The sequence below is a fragment of the Lissotriton vulgaris genome, chromosome 1_1, assembly GCF_964263255.1.
Source record: "Lissotriton vulgaris chromosome 1_1, aLisVul1.2, whole genome shotgun sequence".
In the NCBI taxonomy this organism is placed as follows: Eukaryota; Metazoa; Chordata; class Amphibia; order Caudata; family Salamandridae; genus Lissotriton; species Lissotriton vulgaris.
In genome coordinates this window covers 1,516,741,448-1,516,754,421 of record NC_141685.1, presented here as the reverse complement: position 1 = coordinate 1,516,754,421, position 12,974 = coordinate 1,516,741,448, and the positions used below count along the sequence as shown (strand labels likewise).

The window sequence follows — 12,974 nt, the reverse complement described above, 5'->3', positions numbered from 1 at the left end:
ACAACTTGAAACTAAAATGAGTAGCTCTTTTCTGGATTGAGCCTGTTTTGGTAACCAGTTTAGAATTTCACTTTTATGTCGGTTGCTGGGAGTTTCTTTCACACACGGTTTGTTTCTCTTGGGAGTGAAGGATAGAGGGGGCTTCCACATGTATGTACAACATCCTGTACGCAGTATGAAGAGGGGGAAGTGGGGATTTTAAAAAAAATGCGACACGGCGGGCAGGGGAGGGGGCGGGGGCGGAGCGGGTAAACAAACAAGACGGAGGGAAGAGAGGGGAGGGGGGAGGAGAAATGCGACACGGCGGGAAGGGGAGGGGGCGGAGCGGGTAAAATAAATAAACAAGACGGAGGGAAGAGGGGGGAGGAGAAATGCGACACGGCGGGAAGGGGAGGGGGCGGAGCGGGTAAACAAAGACGGACGTGCACGCGCTTTTAAGCTCAATGCGCATGCGCATTGAGCTTAAAAGTCACGGGCACTGCAAGGAATTGCCACGATTCCTTGCAGTGTGGATAAAGAGTGGATAAGTCCCAATACTCTCGCTTGCTCGATGCGCATGCGCATCGACAGGCGAGACCTAAAAACAAGTCCTATTTCACATCTATATTTTTAGATGACTGCAAATATCCTACAAATGTTCAGGCTGCGTAAAAAAAATTGTATTGACAGATACAATTAAAAAAGGTACAAACAGTGGTTACCTTTTGAATACAAAGAAATAAATAGTATAACATGTCTGCTTCATATGGAGAACCGTCTTGCTGTCTGGCTTCTTTGGTCATTAGGCATAGTCCATAATTCAGTTCTGCTATTGGGATAGACAGAACATCTTCTCCAAAAATGATTGGTTTTCTTCCTAGAATTAGAAAAACAGCATTTCTGAATAATTTGGTTACCTTCATTTTAGTATCAATTATGAATGACGTTACTGCTACGTTTTCCTTCTGCTCAGTGTATGTTCTTGTCCGAAAAGAGAAGGAGGAATTACCAAACTGAGCATGAAGACATCCACGAAATATCACTATCATTCAAATACAGGTTGCAGAAGGGTGGGGGATGCTACTAGGAAGAACACACAACATCTAGATGATAGTGGTTGAATGAGCGACAACTGGAAGAGTTCTTAATAATTCCAGGCAGTCTATTTCAAGAAATGTTGATAAACGATGAATCTTTTTTGTGGAAAACAAAATATAGGTTTAAACAGCCAAAAAGCTTCTTCATCCTTCATGGTCACATCAATAAAGACTAATTGAACTTGAACTTCATGGTCACATGATTTTGAATGAAAACCTAATGTACCTACAAGGTAAAATTTATATTGGAGTGGGTTTGGAGTATTATATAATATTACAGCGTAAATCAGAGACCATTCTATCATTTGTATATTATCTTTTTCTAGAAAAAGCAGTACAAAGTATGCCAGGCACATTGGTACAAGTTTTGGTTACAAGTCCTAAGAGACAGGATTACTAGCTGTATCTGATGTTGCAAAGGATATTATGACAAGTCCCATTCCACCTAGATCTTGATATTATCTATGATTGGATGGAGTGCAGACAGGATGATCAAATTCTTTCTTTCATTTATTATAAAATACAGTAGTGAGGTGAATTAACCAAAGGTACAAAAAGACCTATTCACTTCCAACATAAGAGTTGCGCAGGCTGAAAACAGGTACTTTGGATAACCAACAACTCATTAGCCTGATAAAAGTGCGAGGTCTGAAAACGTTTGGGGACATTTTTGCTAAGGCTATTTTATACAAGATTATAATACTGGACAATATGTGAAGTTGAGGAAGGTTTTATTTAGCTGGTAACATGAGCCAAGTAACCCAAGTGGTAAAAAACAAGGGTTACATTACCAGAGTATGATTCTAGCCTGCTCAATTGCAGGAATGGCTGTCCGATAAGAAAAACATCTCGTGGAAGTGACAGATGGAAAGTCTGATGCAATATCATTTACTGTATGATTTTTTTAAGAAAGAAAGGTAGTCTTGCAAATATTGCACGGTTATTGGAAATGGACCTATGCTGCTCACAAAGTAAACTTCAAAAACTATCTGTCAGGCCATTTTAGGCTACTGAATTTGTATGTTAATCTAATAAACAAATTCTTTCCCCTCGACAATGCACCAAGCCACGAATGACAGAGGCTCCGAGAGATAGTGGGAAACTTACGAATACAAGATATATTGAAAGATAGACACCCGACTCAGAAGTTGCACACTTGCTATTCTTCTACCCATAACACGCACAGCAGGCTGGGCAAGGTTTTTGTCTCTGTAGAGGAAACGGAAATGAACGTTGAGGTGACCCACCTGGCCCGTTTCCCCCCCTAATACTCCCCAATTAGCTGCATGGTCCACTGGGCCCCCGCCCATCTCCCTAAAACGTGGCGGATGTCGTTAGACATCCTAGAAGACTCGGCTGGAAGGGAGAACATATCTTGCGTCTTGACTGACAATATGACAATTAACTGGGAGGGGGCTAACACGTCTAGAGCTACGGAATGCGAATCACAGAAAGCCATGATATGAGGGGCCTGTATAGAATTAGTGTGTGGAGTCTGCAAGATGCAATGCGACCTCCAAGCATCGGCGGAGGCTCAGGCCTTAGTCCAAGCTGACCCCACTGTCACTGTCCAAGAATGGAATATACGAGTGCACATAAGTGACATATGGGACAGACTAGAGAAGTATACACTTAGTCAGTACTGACAGCGCTTGCATAGAGAGGGTGACAAGTCAGGACAACTCCTGGCTTGGATCCTTTGCAGAGAGCAGAACCCAGTGCCGTTTATTGCTCTGCACATGCCGACTGGAGAGGTAGTAAACCCCAGGGCAGCAATATATGTCCAACTTTTTAAATACCATGCAGCCTGCCCTATGGGCTTTTAAGGCCTACTTTAGGGGTGTCTTATATGTATTAAAAGGGAAGGCTTAGGCCTGACAAAAGGTATATTTTGGCATGGCAAAATTACACTTTAAAAATTGCACATCCAGGCTGCAGTGGCAGGCCTGGGGACATGTTTTACAGTGATACTTCAATGGGTGGCATGTGTGCTGCAGCCCACTAGACGCATTTAATTTGCAGGCGTTGGGTACAGGTGGTTCCATATGCTAGTGTCTTGCAAGTAAATGCACTTACGGCGTCAAAAGCAAAAGGAACAAATGATGAACGGAATGCTGAACAATGCAAACATTCACCCCCAGCCACAAGGATCGGATTTTAATCCATCATTGTTCTTTTGCTCACCACGCCATCCCAGTTGGACTCCCCCATATGCGAATCAGTCTTGACTCTATTCCTCAACGGAACAGTTCAGCCCGAACTGCACCACTGGATTCAAGGTAGCCTGGCTGATATGGGGTGATGCCCCGAAACCAGTCCCATGATGCTTGTTTCCGGTCCAGGGAGGACCTAGCTTAGAAGTTCGGGCTGGACGGTACCCATGAGGAACAGTGTTGAGACTAATTTGCATATGGCCGGGTCCAAACTGGGATAGCGTGGTGAGCAAAAGAACAATGGATTAAACCCAGATCCTTGTGACTGGGGGGGTGAATGTTTGCATTGTTCAGCATTTGCCCATCATTTATTCTTTTTGCGAGTAAATTGGCACTAATAAACAGGGTTATAGCAATTTGAATATGTTCATAAAAGAGGGCAGAAGTACTTTACCCCTGATTAGTAAGGAAGAGTGCACAATTCTAGCACCAACAAAAAGAGGCTTCGCTAACAAGGCAAACATATTCTGGGTGAACGTCAATGAAGGACATATTTCCAACAATTGTATACACAAAGAGCCACTACAATATTTATGAGGGACACAAACACAGAGCTACATCTCGTTTAACCCCTTGGGTGCGGCCGCGATTCTGCGCCTGTGCGGCATTTTCCGTAGTGGGCGGGTTCATGACGGCCCTCAGCAGTCATCGGCACACGCCCACCGTAATGCATGACAGCCGGGGGCCGTCATCAGCATCGAAGGGGTTAAATCCTCCGTCCTTCACACTAAAACAAATTATTATTTTTGCCACAAGGGGGAGGATAGGAATACCAACCAATTTAAACGTCCTAATGTACATCAATAAAAAGCAAATAACATGTACACAACCCTTAATAAACCAAATTAAAAGTTCCTACTTCCAGTTCCTGGAGGGGTACTGTTTTCACCCTCCTTCAGAAGATCTTCATTTTTAATTTGTGCCCAGGTTTTCCAAAAGTAAGCCCCTTCTTCTGGCTTGAGACTGCACAGTAGGTCAGGGTCATTTTTAATTTGCAAATGGGGGTCTGGAGAAGAACACTGCAAGGCTTCACGCTGTAAAAAAGCAGAATGATTTATAAACACAAATACATGGAAAAGTATAATTACAAGATAGGACTGTAAGCTTGATCATAAAAATCTTATTTTTTTCCTTCTTAAACTACGCTCTTGCACCCTTCTTAAACTCTTGAAATACCCTCTTTAGTCACAGGAGACGCCTGAACATAATTGTTTAGTCGGAGCACCAGAAATATCTAGCTTACCTCTGGATACCCAAGCATGCGGCCAGGCTACAAACGCTTCAAATTAAATGTAAAAGTCTTCTCTCTCCCACTGATGAGCAATCCTTACCTCTAGTCCAGGGTTAAATACACTTATTTATGATCTTTAACTTCTACAGGAAAGTTCTAGGGTCCCTCCTCTCCAAAGCAATATGTGTTCATTAATTAATAGACTGATTACATACCACTTTATATCAAGGTATCATCAGCCCACATTTTAAAAAGACTAATGGGCATGTGTTACAGACTGGGTAAATACTTAAAGGTTGGCAAATCTGAGCTTTAAACTATTTACTCCTACTAAAGGTATCACTAAGGCTTCCTTTCATTTTGGTTTTTCTAAGGGCCTAATCACATTCATTTTTGTTGTGTAGTCTTCGGTAGGTGTGTATCTGAGGAATGCAACTGGCTTATTTGTAAGTTTCCACCTATTATTCCACCCCACTGGATAAAATACATGACCAAGAAACCAAGTTCCTTTTCATGACTAATTGCAACCCAAGCTTTGTACTTGTTTACCCATGCAGATGTTTAGGGCCATGCATGCAAGAAGATTCATCCAGTTTTTGCATTTTAACACAGAGATGTGTTCCAATTTGTTTATGTTCCAATTAATCAGCATGTTAGAGCCTTACATTAAACACAACGCATATGCAACTGCACGATACTAATGCCATTAGTTCCACGTGTTGCCTATGCAACCAAGAAGTAGATAAACCAAAGGTAATATTTTCCATCTATTTCCAACTTATTTCTTAAACCATGCTACCTCACATTGTTAGAACTGTGCGTTTAGGAGGTCATAAGAGTGCATGTGTTTTCAGACCACTTCCCTCATGCTTTTCTTACCCTCCCACTCTGTTCGCTCTCTTGTACCCATGTTCTTTTGTCCCTCCCCGTGTTGTTGCTTGTCCCACCCAACAATCTTGCTCCGTGTTTGTTTCCTGCCCCCCGTACTGCCAACAAAAGAAGGAAAAAAAGCAATGATGATGATGCCAGTGCTGGCTGTTTGGCAGCGCTTTTTTTCCCTACCTTTCAGCCATGCTGTACTGCAGCCGCACTGCTGTACAACATTGCTAAAAGACATTCACAGAGCCAATAGCTCTCGTAGGTGAGACCTATTGGCTTTGCCAATATTAGTTTCCCTCTCATATCAGAGCTCTGCTATTCACACTGTGTCGCATGACCTATACTGGGACTCCTGCTGTGTATTTTGTCCTAACTGGACTTTTAATTCACCTCACTTAGCTGTGGCGGTCTCACAGATGAAGCGGGAGCAAATGGGAAAAAAAATCTCAATTTCAGGAAGCCTTACCCCTCAAGCATTCGCTTTTCAAATACATTTCAACTGAATATATATCTCAGCACGTTTGGTCAAACCCAGCCCCTGACCTCAAACTTGCAAACGTATGAGAGGTAGCCCCAGTGGCAGCCTCACGTGTAATGTCTAGATAGACATAGTGCAGGAAAGCTACTAAAGCCACTTTAGCTGTAATAGCAGCAGTATGACAACCTTCAGAAAGAGCATTCCTCGTCTTAATATAGCAATCTAAGATTCAAGATAGTACCTAGACAGCACTGTGGGTTTTAGAAGTTTGCTTGTTATCAAAAGGTAATGATAAATCTCCATCAGAGTCTGAAAGAACTTTGAGAGGCCCAGACAAAACCTAAAAGGCCTATAGACTTCTAAGAAATGTAAAGATCTCTCTACCTCAAAATCAAAGTTTAGTAAAGATAAAAGCCATAAAGATGTCTGGTTGACGGGGGACTCTGGAATGAACTTGAGTAAAAATGCCAGAGGATCATTCTTCTGAAAATTAGTGAATGGTTTTACACAGGAAAGAGTATGCACATCATTAATCATCCAAGCACATCCAATTGCACCAAGAAAAACATCATCCTACATCAGATGTTTAACTCACTGCTAGTTTATAGGTTGAGAAGGCTTAACCCCTTCCACGCTGATGACGAGCTGGGCTCGTCATGGCGTAGCCTCCTCGCACGCTGATGACGAGCCCAGCTCGTCACATAACATGCGATTTAAAAAATCTCAGCGCAGGAGCGGAATTCCGCTAGCGCGCATGAGGTTAAGTGACAAAAAAACCATAGCAACAATCAGGTCCTACTAGGAGTGTTGATTTCCAGACAAGTGGTGCCAAGAGCCCTCAAGATGATGCATTATGTATGAAAAATATTCTTCAAAGGCCCTTACTACGTGTGGGGCAGGAATACCGGTTTAGTATTCCCACTTCTGAAATGACAGATACTGCAGTCATTTTCCCCACTCAGATATTTCATCAGGTTTTATGTCTGAGAAATGGGAAGAAAGCGCTATTGCGGTGGGATTTGAAACCCCTGAATCAACTGGAATATCCGTTTACAGACGCATGAGGAATTTCTCAAGACACATAACAGAGGCCATAGAATTTCACTACGCCTACCTACACAAGAGCTTCCAAGTAAGAAAAAATAATAATGCTACATTAAACAAAGCTTTTCAGAGATGTGCCTTCTTTGGATAGGCCCTGATTTTCAAATACTGTGCCATGTGCTGTTAGGTTATATAGGCTAGAGCTCTTATGTTATAGGTCAGCCTTGTGGTCAACCTTCTAGAGGTATGCTGGATGGCCAGGCAATCAGGAGGGATCAGGCCAGGGTACTGTGCTGTGGGGATCCCCTGCAGCTCGGGCCTCCCCCGCACCACAGGGGATGCGGGGGTTTAAGTTATGTCACTGGATTTGGCCAATACTAAGCTGTCAGAATCATTTTATAATTGAAAGTGGTGGACTACTGTCTTTGGGAGACGTGAAACGGAAGCTATGTTATGAGGGATTTGTAGCGCATGCTTATCACATGAGAGGTATCCAGTCACAGATTAGTGGGCCGATAGGGCTTCTAGTCGAATAGCCAGATCTTCAGTTTCTTGCAGAATATGAAAAGGGATAGGGAGGTCCTGACGTGGTGTGGAAGATCATTCCATGATCTGGCAGAGATGTAGGAAAAGGAGCATCCTCCAGACTTGCTACTTCGGATGTGGGGTATTTGCGGGAGGAGGAGTGAGGCTGAGCGCAGTTGCCTGGTGGGTTGGTGGAAGTTGAGGCGCTGGTTGAGGTAGGCAGGCCCAACATTGTGGAGAGTTTGATGTGTGTGGGTGAGCAGTTTGAATAGGCATCACTTCTGGACTGGTAGCCGGTGTAGCTCTCGGAGGTGGACCATGATTTGTGCGTTGCAGGGGAAGCCGAGGAGGAGTCCGGCTGCAGCGTTGTGTGGTCTGGAGTCTTTGGAAGAGTTGTTTAGTGATGCTAGAATAGTGTGCGTTTCCATAGTCCAGTCTGCTGGCGATGAGGAACTGTGTGATCATGTGTCTGTTATCAGTGGGAAGACAGCGGAATATTTTGCGGAGCATGTGTAGGATGATGAAGCAGGAGATGACAGTGTTGACTTGTTTGGCCATTGTGAGTTTGTCGTCCACGATGATACAGAGGTTTTTGGCGTGGTCAGTGGGGGTATATGTGAGTCTCAGGTCTTTTGCCCAACAGCAGGATTCTCAAGGAGAGCTCTTGTTGCCTAAGATCAAGACTTCAGTTTAGCCTGTGTTGAGCTTTAGGCAGTTCGGTTTCATCCAGGTAGCTACATTGGACATGTAGGTGTTGAAGTTGGTCCTGGTGATGATGATGTCTGTGAGGAAGAGGATGAGTTTGGTATCATGTGCATACGATACAATGTTTATTCTGTGGGATCTTATGATGTGGGTGAGTAGGGTCATGCAGATGTAGTAGAGAGTGGGTCTCAGTTATGATCCTTGAGGCACTCCGCAGATGAGGTTCTTGGTTTCAGACCTGTAAGGCAGGAGCCTGACTTGCTGGGTCCGATCGGAAAGGAAGGAGGCCAGCCAGCAAAAGGCAAGAACGTGTAATCCGGAGTTGTGGAGTCTTGAGATAAGGGTGCTGTCGGAGACTGTGTCAAAGGCTGTGGAGAGGTTGTGTAGTAAGACTGTGGTGGCTTGTCCTTTGTCCATGATGGTCCGGATGGCTGTATTGCTTCTTCCTCCCAAATAATAGAAAATACAGCTCTCCCACACAGGGAAAAAATAAAAATACCTGGAAAGGGATTTCACCCTCCTAATATGAGGCACATCAAAAGACAGTTTTCAGAATAAAGCATGGGGTTTTATTTGTGCAACACCCTCGAACAGAAAGGCTTTCCCAGATGTCAAATGAAACAAATAAATGTATATAGAAAAATATATAATCGCAAGCAATAATAACACACTTATAAGTAAGCAAATGCAACTGTTAAATGTATGGAATAAAATACAAGAAATAATAATGATAAAAATACTGGACGTCCACTGCAAGTAATAAGCACTGTTAAATGCAAATAATCAGACATAAGGAATCAAAAGGAAGGTATGAAAAGATAAAGATATATACACTAAATGCATCAGATGATTATACCCACTGGAGAGTTGAATGTGCCCACAGACACACACATCCCAATGCCAACAATCAAAAAGAATACATCACCGGCTGCAACTACTGAATCTTAGTCCACTTTTGACTGGGGAATTCACAGCCAGGGTACAGAGACTCAGCAAGCTGGAAACTGCAACACTGAATTAGACATGTCCGTCGTTCATTCAGGTCAAAACAAAATCCCTCCTTACAAGTTAACGAACCCCATTTTTATAATCTCAATGCACTAGAGGTTTCTGAGAAGACCTCCTCTTGGCCAAGGAAACTTACTGCAGTTGGACAATCTCCATGCAAGCATTCCAAAGGCCAACGAGTTCTCACGTATTCTTCTGTGCTCCCACATGCTCCAGCCCCTTATCTCAGCGAAGCGCAAGAAAGTATAAAACATACCCCAAAGTACATAAACAATCATGAACGTGAATAGCCTAAACAACTTGGGTAATCTGGGGGCCGGCCTGTGTGTGCAAACCTCAAGCTAGACAGAGTCAGAATCAAGATGGCATGAGGGCATGTCAAAGCCAATAGTACAAACTAAACAGAACTTTCCAATGTACAACATAATGCACATTTGAGCACCACTACATATTACCCTACACTCCCGAGACAGAGAAATACATTCCACACCTTTCTCTCCTTCATGCTTTCAAACGCACATCCCACACTTTCTTTTCCTGGCAAGGCTGTTCTACTCTGTGAAAACTCTCCAACTCTACAGCTACAAGGAGACACGAAATGAAATCTTCAAGACAACATAGACATGCAGGAAACACGATGTTGTACATTCAGGCTAAGGTAAAGTAAAACACCTAAAGTCAATTAAAACTATGGTAGTCATAGGTCATCATGCGGCCAACATAGGGGAGTGCCCCTGGCACTACAATGACATCAGTAGCTGCGAGGAATGCAGTTTCTGTGCTGTAATTATTACGAAATCTAGACAGCGAGACATCTGGTAGGTGGTGGTGTTCGAGAATGTTGGAGAGCTATGACTTCTGCATGTTTTTCAGTTGTATGGGGAGGCACCCTTTTGGCTGGAGGGGTTTATGATGATGGTGAGGAGGAAGCTGATCAGAGTTCCTCCTAGGATGAATATCTGGTGGGAGCAGGGTTAGTGGGGGCTCCGGGATGGATTGTTCTCATGATTTCAACTGTATCTTCTAGAGTAAGGGGTTTCCAGTTTGTGGCTTGGTAGTCAGAATTGGTGGTGGTGGGCAGCTGGTTCTTGTATCTTGTGTTGTGGGGTCGAAGTTGCTGTAGATGTTAAGGATTTTGTTGTGGATGAAAGTGGAGAGGTTCTCGCAGAGATCTTGCAAAGGTAGGATGAAGATGGTGTTGGCTAGGGGGCTGGAGAATTGACTATGTTGAAGAGCTCTTTGCAGTTGTTGGAGGTGTTTTCCAGTCTGAGGGCTTGGTTTTTTTTCTTGCCTTATTGAATTGGTTGTGGTATTCCCAGAGTGCGGATTAGCAGGAGTTTCTAGCGGTGGAGTACTGGCTGCTTCTCCACTTCCTCTCCATCTGTTTGCAGAATCATTTGGAGTTTCTAAGGTCTTCTGTGTACCAGCTGGCTCAGGTGCTGGTTCTTGAATGTCTAACTATCTTCAGTGGGGCTGAGGAGTCTGCTCTGCTGTTAATCAAGTTGCTGAAGGCTTTGATATTGGCATGCATATCGCGATGAGGTTTAGTTGGTGGGTGGTGAGTGCGCTGATCCAATCTGTGCCCTTTATCTTGTACCATCTGCATCTGAGGTTGTAAGTAGTCTTGGCGTAGGGGGGTTAGGGTGAGTTGATTAGGAGGATGATAGAGTGGTCTGTCCAGGTGAGCGGAGTGAGGGGGCTGGCTGTAAAAAATGGGGTCACAGGTTTGTTGTGGGTGGGGCCATGGACGATCTGGGCAAGCCCTAGGATCGAGGCCCTAGAATTGCTCCATGGAGTGGAGATCTTTTCAGTTGTCAAGATGGAAGCTGAGGTAGTAAAGTAAGAAGGGGGTGATGGAATATGTGAGGAGATTGCTGAAGGTGTTGCATGGACTGAGTGATAAGTAGGCTACGGTGCTTTTGATGGAGATGTGGTAGGCAGTCAAGTCAAAAGCGCATGTATTCCATGAAGGTAGTGTCCTCGTTAGTGGAGGTGGTTCAGGGCATGGAGTCCTTTTGGATAATAGAGAGTGGGAGGAGATGTAGCCCGGTAGAATAACTGACGATGGTGGGTTTAGCCAGGTCTCTGACATGCAGATGATGTCAGGAGAGTGTGCATCGATGGTGTCCCAGATCTGGGTGGATTGTTTGTAGAGGTATCGTGTGCTGAAGAGCATGCATGCTAGACTGGGCGAGGTATGTGTGGCGTATGGGAATTGCATATTGGTGTAGTTGTAATGGTATTCAGCGCATGAGAAAACACCTAGCGATGTGGAAGCAGTTAATTTGGTGGTTTCTGGTGAGGAGTGCATGAAGGCCAGTGGCAATGGGTGGGGTTCAGGCTTGGGCAGGCTTGCCTGTGGCACGACTTTGGTGTGCCAGCAGTGTGGTCACGCAGCGGCTGTCATTAAGTAGGTCCTGGGAGGGTGGCAGTGCAGGAGAGCAGTGGGCGGAGCTAGGGAAGGGCGCAGGAGGTGAGAGAAGGCACGAGACTGGGAAGCAGGAAAGGAGCGGGGAGGTGGGAAATCATAGGAGGCAGGAAAGCGCTGGAGTAATGGGCAGAGACAGCAAGAAGAAAAACGGGCACACCAAGGCATAAAGAAAGAGTGGGAAGGGGAAAATGGGTGCAGAGGTGGCCCGAGAGAGTGTGTGAAGTGGAAAACGGGCTCAAGGAGGGCCAGGAAAGAGAGAATGGAGAGTGGAAATGCAGGCTCAAAGAGACCCAAGGGAAAGAGAATAGAAACGGGTGGCTCAGAGAGGCCGGAGAGAGTGGAAAGATGAAAGTGGGTACAGTTAAAGAGATAAAAGACAGAGAAATCGGCAAGAAGAAGGAGCTAAGAGAGAAGAGCCCAAGAATGAGGCAGCAAGGCCGAGTCTGGTAGGGCCTTAGACTGGTCAGAGAACCAGTCCAGGTAAGTGGAAGCTATGTGAAAAGACTCTTCCTGGACTGATATGCAAGAAGTCATTGAAAGGAAAAAACGCGTTGCCACCTAAGAAGCTAACTGACCATACATGTAATCCAGAATGGAGGCAAACAGATCGTTTGTGGACGGACCAAACTTCCAAAGAGCTGGCAGACCAATGTTAGTGAGTTTGCAATTCTCGTACGCAGGTCTGATGAGTTGGTATGAAATGTATTCTTGGAACCGCCCAGATACACTAATGAGTGTGTCAAATTATGTTGAAGGGATTACTAAAACACTGCCAGGGAAAAGAGGAGGAAGGAATGAACACTACTGCTGCTTGCTGATGCCAAGTTTACTAAGGATTTGCCCTTCCTGATGACAAATCTCTTAACTCCAAAAGCAATAGGAAGAAAGCTTCCACCTCTAAAGAACCTCTAGTCGCTCTGGGCTGAGGGGCTTCTCCAGGCATCCTAACAGGAAGGCCGTAAGCCAGTCAGAGCCTCTATAGATGAGGTTGCCGTCGCCTAAGACTGCATGGAAGAGTAGTAGCCAAGTAAGAATACTCTAGTGTTTTGAGGGGCCCTAAAAGCAGGTTGTCCGTACAAAAAAAAAAGGCAGGCAATGCCTTTGCAACTCAGCGACCAGTTACATTTCCTTTTCGCACAGTTACTTTGACTTGCATTGTATTCATCAATGACCATGAAACCACTTTTGCTCCTGAGAATACAAAATAGGGATGCATTTACATCTCGGATTTTATCTCATCGCAATTTAGTCAGGGTGTTCGGATTGAGTTTAAGTGCGAACAATATGCGAAGATAAGTGATTTGTTGTTCTAAAGCCAGTGCTTTAAATGGGCACTGCCCTGGAGAGTACCGGTACTCATGAAATGGTCGGCTCATTGGCTGTG

General features: G+C 44.5%; 1 protein-coding gene across 2 annotated transcripts in view; it reads right to left on the bottom strand.

Annotated features, from left to right (window-relative positions):
* Positions 1-12,974, bottom strand: part of LOC147750744 (transcriptional regulator QRICH1-like) — a 265,829-nt gene that overhangs the window by 121,914 nt on the left and 130,941 nt on the right. For both annotated transcript variants that reach the window (XM_086967449.1, XM_086967452.1), the window contains exons 3-4: positions 4,149-4,323; positions 702-856 (exon numbers count right to left, since the gene is read on the bottom strand). In XM_086967449.1, the coding sequence (XP_086823575.1) occupies positions 702-856; positions 4,149-4,323 (330 nt within the window). The remainder of the gene's footprint in view (positions 1-701; positions 857-4,148; positions 4,324-12,974) is intronic.